Source organism: Aythya ferina (genome assembly GCF_964211825.1).
Source record: "Aythya ferina genome assembly, chromosome: 2".
Taxonomy (NCBI): domain Eukaryota; kingdom Metazoa; phylum Chordata; class Aves; order Anseriformes; family Anatidae; genus Aythya; species Aythya ferina.
In genome coordinates, this window is record NC_140297.1 from 31407169 (window position 1) to 31427637 (window position 20469).

At 36.9% G+C, this 20469-nt stretch overlaps 1 protein-coding gene across 3 annotated transcripts; it reads left to right on the plus strand.

The window, feature by feature from the left end:
• Positions 1–789: 789 nt before the first annotated feature.
• On the plus strand, positions 790–19678 carry LRRC72 (leucine rich repeat containing 72; the record flags this gene model as incomplete). 3 transcript variants are annotated; one of them, XM_084507868.1, is made up of 9 exons in its annotated part: positions 790–816; positions 2109–2182; positions 5504–5626; positions 7911–7992; positions 9423–9536; positions 13814–13903; positions 16037–16201; positions 17187–17214; positions 19262–19678. In XM_084507868.1, 7 exons carry the CDS (start codon positions 5516–5518, stop codon positions 19425–19427), a joined length of 756 nt encoding a protein of 251 aa, XP_084363994.1. In that variant the 3' UTR covers positions 19428–19678. The 3 variants fall into 3 exon arrangements, with proteins under 3 accessions (XP_084363994.1, XP_084363993.1, XP_084363992.1); XM_084507867.1 differs by having other exon boundaries at positions 793–816; positions 5557–5626; XM_084507866.1 differs by lacking the exon at positions 790–816 and adding an exon at positions 1051–1499 and having other exon boundaries at positions 5557–5626.
• Positions 19679–20469: the final 791 nt, after the last annotated feature.

Here is a 20469-nt window from a genome sequence, read left to right on the forward strand (position 1 = left end):
CAGTGGTCTGAACAAGCAAAGGCATGCACATAATTAATTCCATGAGGGACAGCTTATTCATACACTCGCACACACAACTCTTGCTCTTTGTATATCAGTTGCACATAATTTACAATGGCTATTTCTGCTAACTTGAGTACTCTGTAAATTAAATTCTAAATAAAGCTCCAAATTTTTAGACTTATTTTTCTTGTAGCTCCATCAAACATTTTCTATTGTCCTACATGCACATTAGTGCACGCACACACCCTGGAAAGGGCTTTTTCTATTCTTCAGCTTGTGCTATGTAGTAAAATGGTTTTAAAAATAAAATGGCAACAGTTGCTTGCACATGTGGATGTCATAAACATTTTGTGTTACGTTACAATCCAGCTGAATCAAATGCATTTTAGCAGCAGTGGGCATGGGAGTGGATATGGAATGCATTTTCTTAGACACGAAGGTGATTTGTAAGTTGCAAACGGGTAACACATACGGTGCGTATTAGTTGTAAGCTCACAAATGTTCTCCTGGTGACATGCATATATGTATGTAGGGTCTGCATTTAAAGTAAATAGGAAGGTAGTTAGGAAAAGAGCCCATTTTTTTCCGGGATTATAACAGAATAGTGCCCAGGAAATCTCCTGGAGGAGATCTCACAGAGGCAGAGCAGCACTCCCCGATCTCCCTCAGACTTTGCGGCCCCGAGGCCTCCCGCAGGGCTCCCAGTCCTCACAGCCCCACAGCCACCCCCTCCCCGCGGCTGCCCGCCCTGCCGCGCCCCGGTCGCCTAGGAGCGAGCGCCGCCCTAAAATGGCGGCGGCCGGCAGCGGGCAGGTGAGCCCCTTCCCGCCTCTCGGCGGGGCCGCCTGACGAGGAACTCGGGGCGCGGAGGAGGTGGGGAAGTGGCAAGTGCCGGGTCCGGAGGAATGGCAGGCGCAGGGCGCTTCCCTTTCTTCCCGTGCACAGGGGTTGAAAGCCTCCTCTGGGTTTTCTGGTCCGAAGTAGGTGCGTGGTTCCTGGCTGCGTGCCTGGCAGCTGGCCCCTGCTGCAAATCCCCAGGGACAGGCGTTTCTCTGGGGGGATGTGGTACAGCTGCTGTGCTCCCAGCAGCTTTTCTTTTTCTGTCTGCGGATGTTGTGGGCCATTTGGACAGCATTTTCTCCTACCTGACAGCTGGGAGCTGTATCAAGTTCCTGGAGAAGTGGCAACTATGTCCAGCCACCAGCTGTGTTGAGTAAAAGGCTGGTGCACCCTACGGGTCCCACTAGCTCTGTGCTTGCCCCACTGGGAAAGCACCACAGCTTCAGCCCATTTGCAAGTGAATCCAAAGTTACTTTATGTCAACCCAATGACCCCAGAGCATGCTCCAAAACTCATTGAGCGCCTAATACAGGCTGCTCTAACCATACGCATCAGTACTTCCAAGTTTGCAAAGTCCAATTTGCAATTTCATGTTAGAGGCAAGAGTGATATTAAAGGACATTGGGCATTTACTAAAGCCGTTAAATGTTTTACTGGTATGTTGCTTTTTATCAGCTGCTAGAATTTGAGATCCATAATACTCATGCTACTAGGATTGCTTTTACAAATTATGGCACATAAGCACTATATTCTGAAAATGATATTTGTGCCTACATTTTTCAAAATTAAATATACATGTAGAGTTTTCTGGATGTGTAGAATCATAGAATAGCTCAGGTTGGAAGGGACCTTAAGGATCAGCCAGTTCCAACCCCCCAGATAATTTTAAAAAGTCATGTGTGTAAAATAAATTTGCATATTCATTGCAAGGTAAGCTGTTCTCATGTTGAACACCTGTACTGTTTTGGCTGACATGAGTTGAGAAGCCCGTTCTCCAGCCGACCTCTGTTTTCATACATCTATGAGCTGTGGGTCTCTATAGAAAACTGGAGTAACATAACTGTTGATGTATTTTTTATCAATTAAAAATAGAAACTGCCAATTTGATCTCTCTTTATCTGCCTTAGACTATGCTGTAGTTTGCGAGGTGCTGTGATTCATACATTAATTTTGGCATATGTATTAATTTAGACACTGAATATATATGTTATAATGTAATTAATTATGCAGTATCTTTTGCTGACAAATGTATTGTGTACTGTCAGGCAGTAGAAAAACAGCTGAAGATCTGTGGCTTTAAGCGGAATATCGATGTCTTAGTATTGTATCTGGCTGGACAGTAAGTAAAATGTTTCTTCAGCTTTTACTAAAAATGGAGCACATGGTAAATGGTAACCTTTCGTAGCTCTTTCCATCTCTGAACATCATTTATATGTGAATTCTCAGTAAATCATATTTATACCTAGTCCATACATGTTGTGCAAGAAGAAATGGTGTAGATATATGTGGATGTAGATAACAGAACTGCATTCCCAATGAAGTAGTTAAATGCCTCAGCCCTAGACACACAGTCCTCTAGCAACCCAGCATTGCTTGAGGGTCGGTAAGTTCATAGAGTTTTGCGTGAACTTCTACCAAGGGAACAGACATGAAGCTTAATGGGCTGATCTCTACCTGTTCTAACTAGCTTGTAAAGCTGGGTGAAAGACAGTCAAGACAGCAAACGCAAAAACACAGGACCTGCCCAGTCTGAGAACTGCCAAATTTCTGACCTCCCTGAAGAAATCTGTTGTTGCAATAGCAAAACTCATTGGTAGCACCTTTGAAATTACCTGTGCATCACTACCATTAAGAATTGAAAGGAGGGCAGGGCAACATGAAGTGAGCACGAGAACACTTGTTTGGAGCTGACAGCACTGATCAGAGAAATGATCTCCTCAGTGAACTTTATGAAGCAGCTTAAGAGATAGGGCAGGTGAGGAGAATAAACCATGCAAAGTGAAGGAAGGCAAAGCTTTCACGAACCTGTGGGTGATCTAGGTTGATAGAGTGATATGCTGTAGGATGAACATGCTGAGAGGCTACTGTAGAGAGATGGATACATGACAGGACATACTTCAAAGTTTTTGAAAAGCATACTTTGAATTTCTGGCCAGGGCACAATTCCAACTGTTGCATACCTGTCTGCAGCCTCACAACTGTGTCTAGTGTTTGTATTGTTGATATCATATATAAAGAACTAATGTAGTTGAATAATTCAGGGACAAGGTTTTAAAAGTCTCCAGGTTTTATCAATAAAAAAAAAGTGTTACAGGATTTCAGTGATTAAAGTGGAAATTAAGTGCCCTTGAAAGTCTCCATGTGTCCACTGGCATGTCTAAATTCCTTAGCACATCTCTCGATTTACACCATGAAAGAATTTGATGCTCTGTGAAAAGAAAATATGTTACTGTTAAATTATTATAATCTTTATTAACTTTATTATAGAAGGAAGAAAACACAGAAAATCCAAGTAAGGAAGAAATTTAAATAGAAATGTACAAGATGCATCCATGTATTTTTTAAACAATATGATAAAATTATTCTAATGCATATGTGTAAAATATTAAGACTATATATATATACAATCTTAAGAAGCACATTTTCTGATGTTAAGTACTTAAATATATGCCCTCATTGGCTTTGAAATACTTTTTTGTGTGTGGAATAAAAAAATGAATAAAAAGAAATTACCAGATGGCAGATACAGAAGTGATCTGTCTTTAAACCATCATCTTTCTCAAAATGGTTTAATGGGAAGACAGATCACTTCTGTAGCTGGCTTCTTTGATGATTGGAGAGAACCTATTTCCTTTTATTCTATACCAATTTATATAAACCTTGAATCTCAGCCAATCTCAGTATCAGATCATGCCTCCTTAACTGTTGATTTGACATATATTTCTGTTGGCTAAAGTACGAAGAAAATTAAAAAATAATAATGAAAGTCAATCAAACTAGAGGGAACAAAATTGTGTTTTTAAACCACTGCTGTTAAAGGGACATGAAAAAATTTACTTTTCAACACTGAAAGCTGTCATCCTAAGAAAACTGATTAACTTAGCAGTAGGTAGGAGTAGAGGGCTGGAGGCCAGAAAGTATCAGTTTGTAAGAGACATACAAAGTCTGGAAGGCATACAGAAAGGGACAGGCTCCTTTAGAGGAATTAAACTCTACCTGGGGCAAATTAAATGCCTTAATACCAGGAAAAAAAAAAAAAAAAGCACACACACACAAAAAAAAAACCCACAGATCAAGGCTTGGATATAGTAGAGATGAGGCTGTTAAAAGAGAGGAGTAAAGCCAATGAAAATGTAAATCTGTAAACTAAGTGTAGAAATGCAATGACAAAGAATATGAGGAGATTTGGGCTTTGCTATCTGAAAAGTAGTTCAGGGGTGTACAGGTAAAGCTATACAGAAAAAATAGAAAATAGTTCTGTAAGAGCTCTGGATGTCCCGTCAGCATTCAAGCGATTATCTTTAGTACTTACAGTAATGTACTTGCTTGTGACAATAAAATAAACACATAAATATGCGATCAGCATGGAATAATCTGATTGTCAGAAATACAGGAGAATAAAATTACAGCAGATGGACTGTGTGGGGTTTGCTCTTGACTTTTTTTCAAAAACAAGATCAGAAAAAGTGTCCACTCCTCCTCTGTATGTGGTGGGTTTGTTGGAAAAAAAACACGTGGGAAAAGAGACTAGGTTTCATAGCTGGAACACAAGCTGATTGAGTTAGGCTGCTAATGTGAGGTTAATTCTTTCCAATGCTATTAATTCTTTCTGAAACACTTACCCTGGTGCTGCAAGATATTCAAATCAACACAAAGTTTTATTATGTCAATTAAAATTGTAAACATCATCTATAATTATTTGACAGGAAATCAATAATATTTATTTAAAACAACAAAACCCAGCAACAATTAGTGAAATTACTCAGCAGCTCACCCGTATTCTCTGGGTAGTAGGTAATTTATTACTTATAGTACACTAGCAAGCTCAGCTTCAACGTGCTACATACAATTAACCAAACCCCCCTACAAGCAGAGACTACCAGCTTCAGTGAACATGCAGTTTCATGTAAAACAAGACTGCTAATGAGTATGAGGAAATACAAAAGTTTATACAGCAGAGTAAAGGGGTGAAAAAAAGAGAAAAGATTTCACAGTGTGCATTAATACAAAAAATAAGAAATGTACAGTGATGTGCTAAGTGTCTTTCTTGCATCTCTGGCACTGTGGTTGGAGAATCTGTGTTGTACCTAAGACAGCTCTCTTTTTACATTTGTTGCCCTCTAGGATGCAAAAATCCTCCTCCTATGTTCTGAAGAGAATTTTAACAAGCTGCAAAGTAGATGAGACTCATACTCCCTGGAAAATAAATGCTGTTATGGAAAAATAATTTATAACTGAGTTTGTTCCAATTTCTTTACCACCTACCTGCTGCTTTGTTATGCTTTCAGGTGTTTATAATGCATACATTGTTTCTCATTTTTGCTCTGTGTGTCTTTCCCTGCTATAATTTCTAGAGAATTGTTGCTTTTTAGTGTTTGCATAATATTATTTATAAAAAACTTAACCTTTTTTTTTTTTTTTTTTTTTTTTTTTTTTAAAGTCAGTAAGCACAATGAATATTAAGAAATTTGTTACTTTATTTTCTTCCACCAGAGGACTAAGAAGTATTCCAAGTCTATCACGCTTTCATAGGTTGAGGTACTTGTGGATTAACAACAATAAGGTAATAAAGCATACCTTTAAAAAGCAGAACAATGCATTAACATTCCCTGTTTATTTCATCACGGTTTTCCTAACATAAAATATGATTGTAGTATCTAGCAAATTTAACTGATTTATATAAGACAGTTTTGAAGAAACCATTGTTTTACATTAGAGTATAAGCTGATTTTTTTTTTTTACATATCTCATTTATAAATTCCATGAATTCAAGGAGCTGAGTTTTTGTGCTAATGTCTTAGCAATAAAAAGACGGATTAGGTACACTTAGAACTATGTTATTGGAAAAGTTGCTTGATACCATACTGATACCTGAAGCCTAGGAGAGCATTTTCCAGTGTAGCTCATAGCAAGTGTTCTCTGCCCACCACAATGGGCAGCTTTTGGAACAGACTGACTTTAAGGTATTCTTAAAGAAACTTAGGGTTTTTCTAGTTCTTCAGGAAAGGAGCGGACTGCAGGAAATGCATAGGTCCTTCATTGTGCCCTTCCAGACATGCCTGGCTTGTTTCCTTGCAGGCTGGCAGCTGAGGTGAGACTCCTTTCTGCTGTCACGCACATGAGTGACATAAAACCCTTTCAAATTTGCTCCCACCTGCATACAACAAGTAGCACTGCCATGCTAAGATGGATGCAATGTCTTCTGTCATTATGCAGGCTGTAATGTCATCTAAACGTGTTTGAATTAAGAGACTTTGCTGGGCGAGTGACTAGAGTTTGACAATGAGCCACCGTAAATTCTGTTATATGGTCCTAAGACAGTTATTCAGACTATGAGCCATACTTTCTCCATCTGTGCAAATCCAGATCATAGCAATTATAAGTACGAGTTCTAAGACAATGCTCTGTAAAAATCCCCAGACACTACATTTTTCAGCCAAGTCTAGAATTATCTCATTTAGAAATCTCCAAATACATATCCAACCTTCCTCATTAGCCACTGGTAATTAAAAAAAAAAAAAAAAAGGCTGGAGCCTGCTTTTAAATTTATTATTTTATAGTAGTTTACATGATTTTTACAAAGGGTGCAAGTTCTTAAAGCACCGTAAGTGCTTGCTCAGGTAAATAAGTAGCTCTGTGAGCAGCAGGAAAAAAAAAAAAAAAAAAAGCATTCCATGTAATTTAGGAGTGTATGTATATCTGCTGCCCCAGGCTAACATCAATTATATAGCATGTTATGTAGACTTCGTTGAAAGACCTGTGGTTATCCAACTGTTTTCAAAAAAAGCAAAAATATGGATATGTGAAAAGGTTGAACTAAACCCACAGGTATAAGGCTTTCCCTTTTACTTCTAAAGGGCACTAAAGAATAAGGAGAAATGGCCTGATGACTAAGCAGAGCTGAACTGGTTGATCAGTAAAAGATAAATAAATCTGATTTTTGCATAGGTCTTACTTTCCTACTTATGCTGTAACAAAAATCATTCATTCAATGTTCTGCATAACTTGTGGAAAAAAAAATATTTTCTGTATAAACTGTGGAGAAGCCACTAAATGGCTGTTCTGAGAAGACTTCAGCTAATAGGGGAAACACATTTTTCTGATCTTAAAAGAGCTAAACACTTTTTAAATTTCCTTTAAGAACACATTACAACAATTTCATCACAAAAAGTAAATTTAAGATGATCTTAAAACAAACTTGTCAAAGGTAGAGAAGTGCTGCTATATACAATAGGTATGTGTATCATAGTATCATACAATCATAGAATATCCCGAGTTGGAAGGGACCCATAAGGATCATCAAATCCAACTCCTGGCACTGCACAGGTCTACTCAAAAGTTTAGACCATGTGACTAAGTACACATTCCAAACGCTTCTTAAATTCAGACAGGCTTGGTGCAGTGACTACGTCCCTGGGGAGCCTGTTCCAGTATGCAACCACCCTCTCGGTGAAGAACCTCTTCCTGATGTCCAGCCTAAACTTTCCCTGTCTCAGCTTAATACCATTTCCGTGGGTCCTATCACTGGTGTTTACAGAGAATAGGTCACCTGCCTCTCCACTGCCCCTCGTGAGGAAGTTGTAGACTGTGTTGAGGTCTCCCTTCAGTAGTGTAGGCCCTACACTACGCATGGTACAATAATCATTGTGAAGAATATGATTTTAGTTTCAGAATGCTGTTACAATGGTCAGCTTGCTACCCCATTGTATATACTTTACCTCGCACTCAAGTCAAGACTGATCACTAAAAACTTCTAGAGTATGCCAGTTTTCAGATAGGCTGTGTTTATACTTCTCCAAAGTTAAATTCAGACTGACATATAGAAGTTTTCCTAACTCTAATTTCAGATCCAAGATTTAACTTTCTTGAAGAAAAACTACTGCTTGACTGAACTATATCTCAACGACAATGAAATCACAGATATATCAGGTACAAATCTTCCCTTTTCAGATTATTGGACAGAAATCTATACCTTCGGTTCTATGTATTGGCATTCGAATTTGTAACAGTGGACTACAGCCAGTAACTTAATGGTTGAAAGCTCCCATGTATGGGTAAATGTTAATTATTTTCTTCCAATGTACTTGAGTGGCTGTAACTAATAGCCAATATCAAGTTTGTGCTGGTCTAAGGGAATGAAATATCATTCACTTTAATGTCAGGCAATTGTAAAATATTTTTGATCTAGCATGACCATATTTTATATTCAAGATGGATATGCAAAGTTCTTTTTACATCTGATGATTTGTAGTCCTCTTGCTGACCAGGCACTGCATAAGCTGATAGAACCTTCTGGAAGCCATTTATGTTTACGTGATGAAAAACTGATTGCAGTGCTAACGGACTTAGCATGAAAATGAAAGAACAATAAATTAACGAGATGTCCCACTTCTAATGCAGGTTAAGGTTCTGCAGTTTCTTTATGATGCAGTTATATTTACAATCAGAAGTATTTTGCAATGTTACTGCAAAACCATTTTATTCTAAAATTCAAACTTTATCCTATCCATCTATTTAAATTTTGCTTGCTAGTGTAGATTAAAGTATCTATTTCAGACCAGTGAATTTCTGAATGAAAAGCCCAAAACATATTAATAAACCTGTGTATTTTAGGTGTTCTAAATGCTAATATTTTACTCTTCTCAGTCCCTATAAACTGTTCAGATAATAAATTATGTTGATTAGTTCTTGTGAGATTTTGAGAAAAGTGAATGTTTGAAAGAAACATTCAGACATGAGAGACATTACAGTAGATACCAACGTATGTGCTAAACCTGAGATGTCTAAACCTGATGTGGTGTGACGATGTGAATATATAGTCTGTGTCAGCAACAACGGTTATTTGGAATAACTTTTTAAATACATTTATAATAACTTGAACTATTTCCTACGGCATATGCAATGCATTGCTTGCAAGGCAAATGTAATATTAGCTAAGGATAAAAGGAAGTGAAGAGGAATTAATCAAAGATCACTGGGACATAGGAGGAAGGAAGGGATACAGGAAGGGAGGAAGAAGGTAGTTGATGTTGATTTGTTGAGGCAAGAGTGATGGAGACAAATGGAAAGAACTGGAGCAAAAAAAACCAAAAGCAGTGAGGCATATGTTTAAATGATGTGACTAGAAAGACAGAGGAGATATTGAAATCTCTGATAGTGTGTTTTTTTTTTTCCTCTTTTTTTTTTCTATTCTCATGCAAGGTGTTATAAATATGCAGACCTAGGTGGACAACTAGAATGTCAAATATAGTGTGCAACATAAAATAATTATTTAATAAATACAATGAAATATGTTGAAAATATTTATTTTTAATTTAATTTAATTTCATTTCAGTTAATTTCATTTAATTTCATTTCAGGTGCTCTGAAACACTTGTGTGCACTACAGATTCTGTTGCTTCATAACAACCAGTTAAAACAACTTGGCAAAACAGTGAAGGAATTAAAAGGAATAATAAGCCTGCAGACCCTAAGTAATACCTTATTTCTATTTTGCAGAACACTAGTAGTAGTTTTTTAGTGTATGATGTTTCTTGTCTGTTTCTGCATCATTTGCTAATAGCTTTTGAAGCTAATTATCAATTTCAACCAAATGTGACCGAAGAAAGAGATCTGTAAAGCCTGACAATTCCACAGAGTACTGCTACTACAGAAAAAAATGCTCAGTGAGTTCAAAAGTTAACTGCTTTTGGCTGTTGGCTAGCCAGTCTCCGGGATGAGTAGTGTGGAGGCAGTCAAAGCAGTTTGTAAGGGAATGTGGGAGTACACTGCTCACGGAGGTGAAGGGAGATGAGAAACTGATGTTATTGCTGTTGCGAGTGTGAGGAAGGTTATAGAACCCAAATTCCTGTCTTGTTAATTACATTGCTTGGATAACTTATATTCTACATCTTTTTGGTAAATCTGTGGATTTCCAGAGTCTAAGATATTAGTATTTAGATATTAAGTATAATAGTATCTGTGGTATAATTTTTCGTGTACCGATTGGAAATAAAAGTTGCATAGGATCTGAAATTTGAAATTAAATGATACAAGACAGTGCTGTCACTACTGAGTTACACTCTAAGGAGTAGCCTTCAGGGAAGTAGGATTATATGCTATTAACCTGTTGAAAATGTGAATGTAAACAGTTGTTTTTTTTTCATGGTTCCTAAATGAATGTTGTCTTTGGACATGCCAAACTCTCAGTACTTTGAGAAAACAGGAAATTGGTTTCATGTCTTATCACAGTTAATGGAGGCGAGCGTCATCGAACCATACCTCTTTATGTATTCAAAAATTGAATTTTTGACTGCAGGAAAGGAAAAATGGCTTGAAAATTATACTTTTAATTGAACTTGATGTTGGTCTAAAATTCACAAACAAATCAAGTGTTTAGGAAGACAACATGCCAGCAAAATCATTATTTTTTTTTGTTATGGGCAAAACTGAAAAAATAGTCCATGTAAGAATGCAGTTGTTTGAAGTGATTAGGCAAAGTCTGGACAGACATCCTATGTATGAATGGTGCTGTCAGTTGAATTTAATGTTATAGCTCTGCCAATTAATATGTTGCTTCATAAAGCACAGCGAGTTTGTTGTGCTTTTTGCAGTTGTCTATGGGAAATAAAGAGAAATAGTTAAAGTACTGCTGAGTTATTACGAGTGGCAGTCACAAAGACGCCATGAAAACTGGATGGATATTGAACTGGTCACTGCTATGGAAAAACAATTATTTAAAAGTACTATCAAACAGAATACATAGAGTAAGCCGGTCTGCCCTGATTAAAATGTTATTCAGTTCAAAGATATGAGAGTAAATGCAAACCATTGGAAGAAACTTAATAATCTGCTTTACAGTCATTCCTTGCTAAGCTTTCAAAAATTTTTCAGTGCCTTTGCTTCAAAGAAATTAGATAGTACTGAGTTCTCAGATTAACAGTACTACATTAGTTTAATAAAATACATTATCATACATGTATTTGAAGTAAATGACAGCAATAAATGAACAAAATAAATTTTGAAAGTGATATCCTACATATCGTATTACTGTAGCATTTATCTGCCTGTCTGCAGAGTTCAGAAACGTGAGATGGGTGCCGCATTTGGGCTGTGTATCTTTCAAAAGGCCTGTGCCCATATTCAGCTTTATAAAATAAAAACTGTTTTGGAAATGGGAAGGTTCTCGCTGTTGTGAGGAAGATCTTTTTTAGATTTATTTGTTTGTTTGTTTATTTATTTATTAGCTGGACAATTTGATAAAAAAGTAAAACAACTTGCAAACCTTCAATAGAACTTCCGGAAAATTAATATTTAATTATTGTGTAGCACTGGTGGACATTAGAATTGTTAAAATGGGGCAGTCTAATACGCTATTATTGGGCACTTCAGAAGCAACATTGAGCTACCAGAATGTTGCATTTCTCTTTCTTAAGGCTCTCGTGATTTTTAGCCACTGCACTGCAATGGAGTTGAAGCATAACAGCATTCTTCATCACACAGTTAGGGAAGAAAGTCAGCTTCTAAAGATTTACTGGATAGGTTGTTCAAAACTGCAGCCTTTTGGGAGATACAGAGGGATTCTTTATGGGCTCACCTTGTGCTCCCATCTCTGCTTTGGAATCCAAGATTTTTGTTATGTACTCTGTAAATTGCCTCAGCTGATTTATTATCCACAACTGATAACATCTTGCTGCCAGTCCTCAGAAAACTCGTTTTGTTCTTCACTGTGTTTCTACCACAATAGTTCCTTTCTGCCCCGTGTGGGACAGGCACACTGTTTTCCTACAGTCTCAGTTGAGAAAACAGACAAAACTATGGAGGAAGAAAGTATTATCCCTAATTCGTAGAATGAAAACTACATGACTTTGACTGGAAAGTAGATAGCAGAGCCTAAAATTGATCCCAGATGTTTTGTAAAATAAGACCATCTTGATCCATACAATGGCTGGATTTATTTTAAGAACAAGCAGCAGAAAAATTTGTATAGTATAAAAAAACCCCACCAGTCAGTACTGGGGAGGAGGGATGTGCTCCAAGTAGCATCCAGATTCAGAAGGACTCAGTATCAACCCCTCTTTGTGTCTTGGAAACTCTCTCTTGAATTGCCATTCCATTCCAGTACTGCTTGAAACACAAAACTTACTAGCTTTTAGAGAAATTTCTGAACCATTTTTCTGTCTGGAATGCTATCACATATTGTCTTGACTCAAAATCAGACTTACCAGACATCTACCTAATGTTATTTCAAATTAACACCACCTAGAAAAAATGGCTGCGCACTACTGTGTTCAATAAAAATGTAACTTTCTTTTGCTGCCACCTTGTGGCTTTTTTACTACTTCTATATACAGTGATTTTGTTGAAAAGTCATTAAAGAATTAAAAATTTTAATTTCTTCTCTCTATACATGAACAGACATTTTCTGCATAAAAGATGTCAATTCCTTTTTCCAGACAGACTGAGCCCTCAAAACAGTCGGGCAGTACCATCAAACACAGAGCCCTCTTTGGCAGTCAAACCATCCTGAAGAATAAAAAATGACACCCATTCTCAAAGCTGTGTAGAATATTTCCAGATTTCTTTCTTCCTTTAGTGTCCCTGAAATATCAGAACCCTTATTTGTGTCTGTAATGCCACCTTTCCCTACATGCAGAAATTACATAAATGAGAGGATTTTTTGCCCTATAATGAATATTAGCTACAGCCTCTCCTCCAACAGAACAGTGTAGAAGTTGTCAAAATTATTAACTTTAAAAGTTTTTTTTTGCCTGCTCTGATCTTAAGGTAGAAACCTTCTGATTATTTTTACTTTACTGTCCAAGTGGAACAGTATTTGTGTAAGGAGAATGCAAAATTATTATGTTTTTAATTTTGAAAACAAACAAACAAAAAACTTTTTTTTTTTTTTTTCCTGTTTTCTGATTTGGGAATGAGCCAATTTCTGCTTTAATCAACCTCAGATATCATTTGCATGAACCAAACCAAATCTGGCATGTAAGCTAGGCGAATGTTCTACATCTGTACAAAGCAGCAGCACAGGGCTGATTACCTGCCTCTGTGGTGCAATTTTAGTCAAGTTGCTAATGGGCTTTTGAAGCTTAGGGCCTCACCTCTTAATGAAAGTTGGTGGCATCCAGGTTCCAGGAGCTTAGGCCCTTTTAAACATTTTAGTCTTTAGGTTTCTGAGTTTTCAAAAACTCGCCTTCCATTGGTACATCAGAAAACGGAGTGTCTACATTTTATATTGCATCTCTGAGATGCAATATAACTTTATATCAGCTCCGACAAAGCCTTTGGAGTCCTGAAGCTCATCTTTTTGCAATTAACTCTCTCCCCCCCTTCAAATTTTGTCTTATCTTTAAGCCATCACACCTAAAAGACTACTACAATTTAAAATAGGCATCACCTAACAATACACAATAAAATCAAAGGCAAGTACTTAGTGGTTTTGTCTGTAAGTTGTAAAAAACACAAAAAAGCTTCAAAGGCTCATCGTGCATAATGGCACCTTTATTTGGTTCTTGCCTGTGGTATTTTGCATCCTGTGCAATAAGCCACTTCTTGCAGTCTGTGCTCAGCTGAGTAATTTTGTCTGTGTAAAGAAACTGCTTTATTTACCTACTATAAAAATAATTTGAATTAATACTATTTTGTACAAAATTTTTGGCAACTATTATTATTTAATTTTCCCATCTTGCTAAGTTTGTTGTTTTTCTTTTGTTCTTTTGTTGGTGGTGTTGGTGTTGTTTATTTTGTATATATTTTGCAGACTTACTCCATAACCCTCTTGCACATGATCCAGACTACCGCCTTTACGTGATACACTTCCTTCCTTCAGTACAACTCCTTGACAGGAAATGTAAGAATTGCTTTTCTCTTTTCACGGAGATTGTTGCTTTTGATTTTAATCCATTTGGAAAAAATAGGTGAATTAATTTCTTCAAGTTTTTTATATGCATTTGTTGATACAGCAAAAGATCTAATGAACTGGTAGCTATTTTGTGCAAGGTTTGTCATGCAAATAGACAATTGGCATAAACAGTTGTATGGCATAAACAGTTTACTTTGTCAAACATTTTTTATTTCTGTCTTTTTCTATTTGACTTATGTATATTTATCCTGTAGTTGGTCTGTATATTTGGGGGTAAGAGATAAAAGCCATAGTTAAGAAACACCTACCTACATTTTATATGCATATGAACCTGTACGTGAGTATATCTACATACACCTACCTACCAGGAGTTGGACTCAGTGATCTTTGTGGGTTCCTTCCCACTCCGGATATTCTATAATTCTATATGAATTCTATATGCATTCAGACTAACATATTTACAAGTGATCCTGTGTACTTAGATATGGATAATATTCTCAGGTGTCTGTATGTTTCTATACAGTTTAAATGCTTACGTGCACATTTCCTGATAAGATCCATGCTGACCAAGCTGTCAAATATAAATCTTCATGAATCATCAGGAGATCTTTCACAGCTGTAAATGCTACTGAAAAAATAATGATCTTGAGAACAGACAGATGATAAATCTATAAACATGACAGTGGAGCCAGGAACTTAGCTTCGTGATTTTGTCTTTGGAGTTGGGAGAGCCGTGTGATTCACTGGGAAGCACTGTGAGAGGTGTTGATTCGTACCCCAGTTCTTCCTCATAAAAAACAATGAGGAGAAATGACAACATCATCTTGAAAACCTGCTCCCAGTCTCTAGGAGAAACAGGATGCAGGACTTGAGATGGCAACCACAAGATTTTGCATGGGCTGGCAGGTTGCACAGCTCCGTCATAAACGAAAACTGGCGGGTGGGACATCGTATGTGTCAGGGGTTAGTGAGCTGCTGGATTTGACCATAGCCATTTGCCTACACATTCATCTTGTACACTGGTAACTGTACCTCCAGTCTCTTTGATATTTGGGCTGGTGTTACACCTGTGCTTAGCACTTCCATCAGACAATTTTACTATAATCATTTTTGGCTAGGGTGGGGTGACTGCAGGTAAACCTGCTGGAAAATACATATGGCATTTACAGTTCTGGAAACATTTCCATAAAACTTCGTGGACTTCTCTCTTCAATACACCCATACTGTAATTAGTCTTGGCTTAGGACTTGAGGCATTAATTTGTACCAAGCCATTCCCTGGACTTTCTGTTTAGTGAACTATTCGTTACAAAGACTGTACTGTTAAATAAAATGTTCCCTTCTTTGTGTTAAATGGAAAATGTTCTGGCTGCAGAACATTCCCACAGCTCTGTCCTGGCTGTCTGCTTTACGCAGGACACATGCTCACACTTCTGTTACCTCCAGGCATGGCTACTGCAGTTCCTTTCTAATTAGTCCCCCAGACACCATGACTTAAAAACTCCCCAGAATTCAAAATGTTTCTGCCAAAGTTATGTTCTAAACCTGCAGCTCACTTCTATTTCTTATCTGAAGTGCTGGATTAGCATGCAGTTCAAATCATGAAAGTTAAAATCCCCTATTTGACTTAGGGTCTCAAGCTCTTTCTTTAAAATGTAAAGTTACTTTTTAAGTAAAGTGCAAAACAAGAAAACATGAAGCATTTCTTTGGATTGTGGTCCTACAGTTTTCTCTGTAATTGAGGGATGGGAATTGAACTGATTTTGAAGCAGGATTTGTTTTCACTATTCATACAGAAGCTTCCAAGTCTTTAGTAACTTCTACAGTAGGTCTCATTAAAATGGTAATGAAGAGACTTGCTTTCTAGTTTATTGGTTTAAAATGCCTGATCCTACTGCATCCAAAACAAATACTTGATTTTATTTGACAGGGCTTCACTTCAGAGCCATTGGAAGTATCACTCCACAGTCCCATTCTGAATCATGGTGAAATCATGCAGTTACAGTGCAATTGTTGTAAAACTCTGTACAAAATAATGGGAATCGCCTTCTGCATGCACATAGTTGATACCAGACTTTTAAGTTGATAGAAATAGTATTTTTTTTAATATCCCTTTTAACAGCAGTTACACAAAGAGAAAGGGAGTCAGCATTTCATCTTTATAGCTGTGAGCTGTCTTGTGTTATGGAGTCAATAGCTTTTGGAAAGAGAGTAAATACACCGCTGGGGACCGCCACGGGAGGCAGCAGAGGTGCTCAACCAGCCAGAAGACTGATGATGGCCCCAGGTATTTATAATAAAAAAAAATGAGAGTATACATATTTGAGTGATTTGAATTAGAAGAAAACAAGTTATTTTCATTCTTTACAACTTTAAAGTTCTTTACATTCATCTGATGAAAAGTTGTTGTCTTTAGTAGTAAAATATAAATGCATCAGGAACTCAACCAAACTGCTTCAAGTCAGGAGCACTGGTGGCAACAGCCAACAAATGATTCCTTCGCCTGCGTCTATTGTGACAAATATGCTTTTGCCACTTCCTGTAGTTACAGAATTGTTTTTAAGATACAAACAGCATTTTTTCCAATATGTATCTTTATGTTTTGTTGTTGTTTGTTTTTGCTTTTTTTTTTTTTTTTTACTTTTGTTTAGTTAAAACATTTCAATATACTACTATGCTGACTTGGTGATCAACATCATAGAGTTTTGATGCCCTCTAGTGCTTTTATAAAATAATCTCTTGAAGAATTTATTTCCTCCTAGTGATGTTAATTTTGCATATCTTGCCTAGTTTTGTAAGCAGAGGCCTGTTTATGTTTTCCAAGCTAAGACTGTTTTAATGATGTCTGGTAATAGCATATAAAGTAATTTTTAAAGAGTCCTGAAAACATTCACAGCTGTAAGACTGTGTAAGGTCCTGGCACAAGAAAGCAGGTGAGTACCATCCATAATCTTGTGACTTGTATCATGGGACCTTTCAGAACAGACCTTGGATTTCCACACAATACTGTCTGTCTTCTGTGAAAGAAGAAAAAAAAAACACACAGAAATGTTTATCTAGGGAAAATAAAATATGACAACTACATAAGCTTAAAAAGAACTAGGTATTTGTTTCCACAGTAATTGAATAAAAGATGATATTACACATTTCAAATCTTTTGCTGGTTTTTAGTTAATTTGAACTAAAAAGTATTTTAGGATCAGGATGGTAATCCTCAGCTAATCAAACTGCTGTGTAGACATTAATGTCTTAATTTGAACTTTTTCTTACAGATTGTGAATTTGGAAATCACACAAATAAGTAAGTATTTTTTTCTATACTTTTTTGTTTCCTTTTCTTTTGTATTTCAGAAACATTTAATTATTTTCCTCTTCCTGTACATAAAATAAACCCTAACAGAAGGAAAAAACCAGTAAAAATAATCTTTCAAAAATGTTTCTGGTCTTTTGTATTTAACATAGTTATAACTCTGCATTATTCTGATATGGCAGCCTACTCACTGCTGTTTTAAATTTAATATTGAAAGGTATTCCAGGTATATAAAAATGCTATTTATTTATAAGATCAAGTACTGATTGCTAGAAAAAGCGTGCCTGAAGCATTACTGCATCAGAATAGCTGTTCTGTCTTGTGGCATTAACAACTTTCTCCTGGCTGGCTGTCCAGTAATACACACAGTCTGGAAAATATTACTTACCTGTAGAAGGATTTTTATTATTTTTAGTCTATAGTTGATGTTATATTTCAACATCATAGAAATAAATGTAAAACTCACTTCTGTTATCTCTGTGCCTAGACTGAGGCAGTATAATGGCCACATTTTAATGCAATGAAATTTTAAAATGCTATCTTTATAAGGCATATTTACAATCTTAAGATATTGGGTTTGTTTATACTTTCTGGTTTCATACATCAAAATATTTGTAAGATGTATTAAAGGAAATAAAAAAGCCTACACATAGAATTCATAGATTCACGCAGTCATAGAATTTTTTAGGTTGGAAAAGACTGCTAAGATCGTCTAGTCCAACCTTTAACCTAGTACTGCCAAGTTCACCACATCTACACGTTTTTTGAAGACCTCCATGAATGGTGACTCAACTACTTCCCTGGGCAGATTATTCTAATACTTCACAACCCTTTCAGTGAAGAAATTTCTCCTAATAGCCAACCTAAACCTCCCCTGTTGCAACTTAAGGCCATTTCCCTTCATCTTAACACTTGGTGCATGGGAGAAGAGCCCAATCCTCACCTTGCTATAGCCTCCTTTAAGGTACTTGTAGAGCGTGATAAAGTCTCCCCTGAGCCTCCTCTTCTCCAGGCTAAACAACCCCAGTTCCCTCAGCTGCTCTTCATAAGCCTTGTAGCTTCTACACCTTTCAACAGCTTTGTTGCCCTTCTTTGGACACGATTTCCCTTCTTTAGACAGCATGATGATTTCCTTTAACAACTTGATTTTATATACCTAATTACTTTGAATACAGCTCTTTACAATCAGCCTAAATTACGTTCAAAAATTATTTCCTGCTTTCAGTGGAGTTAGTTGTCCTCATGGATACAGTGTACAGTTTCCTCTCCATCTTACTTACGTAGATGCTTAGGCTTTACAAGGTACCTGAGCATTTAACAAAGTGCTATACTCAGTGGGAATAGTCACATGATTTCTGTTAGGTATGTGTTACTACAGCTACACATTTGTGAAATAAGTTCTTACAAATTCAGTTTTTAATACTGTATCTGAGTCTAAATTTTTTTGGTCTAACATGAAGCCTGTGTCAATTCTGAACTGATGTTGCAAGTCTGCTGCTTCTCTCTCCCAGACTGCAGCTGTGGCGGGATACCTGAACAACACAAGTTCTTGGTGTTCTGTGTTCAGAGTTTTGGATTCACTTACATGGTGGCTATTTAAAAGACCCATGCTGAAATAAAAGTTGCATTTGCATTAATGGATATCATATCACTATGAAATCATAAAGTACACAGTTTTATGATTTACACTTCTAAGAATCAGAACATGAAAATGTACAACAATTATACTTTTCATGAAAAAGAAGCAGTGAAAACAAAATAGCAAATTCAAGTCTGCCTTAAATGTATTTTAAATAATTTATTGCATGAACATTTTTTCCTTAGAGTCCTGTGATTCTGAACTTCTCTAGTTTTGTTTTGCTTTTTAAAAATTTGGTGACAGAAGGAAACCTTCCAAAATTAAATTTTTTAAAATCCTCGCTGTTAGTATCATCGTGACTTCTACCTTCATTTTCTACACAAAGTGTGCTTAGTAAGTTAGCTCCAAATGAGTTTGGAAACATTGAGGTAATTTACATTTGATTTGTTCTTTTTGCAGAGTTCCATTTGAGAACCCTGAAGATGCTGTTTTACTACGGGCAATGACAAGATCTGTAATGGTATTTTCCTCTCTTGACTGGAACAAAGTATCCACCTGTCGAGAAAGACGTCTTGAAAACAAAGCAGAAGATTCCCCTGAGAAGCTGACAATCCAATTTAGATGACTGCTTTCTTCCTTAAGAAAAAAGTCACTCCTCTGTCTAGAGCAGATATAAACTTCTTACATAAGTTAATATCTCTATAACAGAAGTACACCAAACCCCACATCCAATTAAATGAACTTCCAGCAACAAAAAGTATTAGTGTAATATTCCTTTTATTATCAAATACATGTATATTATGTGGAGAGTCACGAAATAAAGAAATCAAATTATAAATAGTGGCAATGTTACAATAAAAGATGTTTGAAATGCAATTCTTACCATGCTTCTGTTACCACAAATTATTAAAGCCAAAATAGAAGCCAATTTTTTAAGAAATTAAGGATGAATTACTTTATTCTTTACCATTTCTACTGGCTAATATTGACTTACTATGTTCACTACTAGTAATTTGGGTTCCTCCGTCAAAATAGATATCAGATAAACCTCATTAAGCTTTTCTAATTTATTAGAGGAGTTAAAGTTCCAATTTGCTGATTTGTGAGCTGCACGAATTCACCAAAAGTTCTTAGTTTTATGAGGATGCTGCGTTGGGTCTCACTGCTGTGGAGCCAGGAGCTCTTAAGTGCTGAAATCTGGCTCTTGTCTCTGTCTGCTCATATTCCCCCAGGATGCGGGCCTCTATTTAGCAGTCCTTGTGGAGACGGGGCATATCACATGAAGCGCACTGGTCCCAGCCTGCTGCCAGTGCTGTAGCAATACACCTGACGCTTTTGGCTTCTCAAGGCAGTTACCACAAAGGGAGCCAGCAGGCAATGTGTATGCAGATGTAAAGTAATACATTTCCTCACATCTTTCCTTCTCCATTCTGCCAAAGGCTTACTTTCAGTCAATGCTATCTGACATATCAAAGCCCTTCTTCAGCCCAGGGCTTGTATTCTGAGTTCCTTTTTTTTTTTGTCCTCAGCTAGCACTGAGTCACGGAGCAGTCTAGGCTGGCAGGGATCTGTGGGTCCAACCCCTGTTGAAAGCAGGGCCTGACATTAGGTTATCCAGCATCCTGTCAAGACAAGTCAAATATTTCCAGGGAGGGTGAGACCACCAC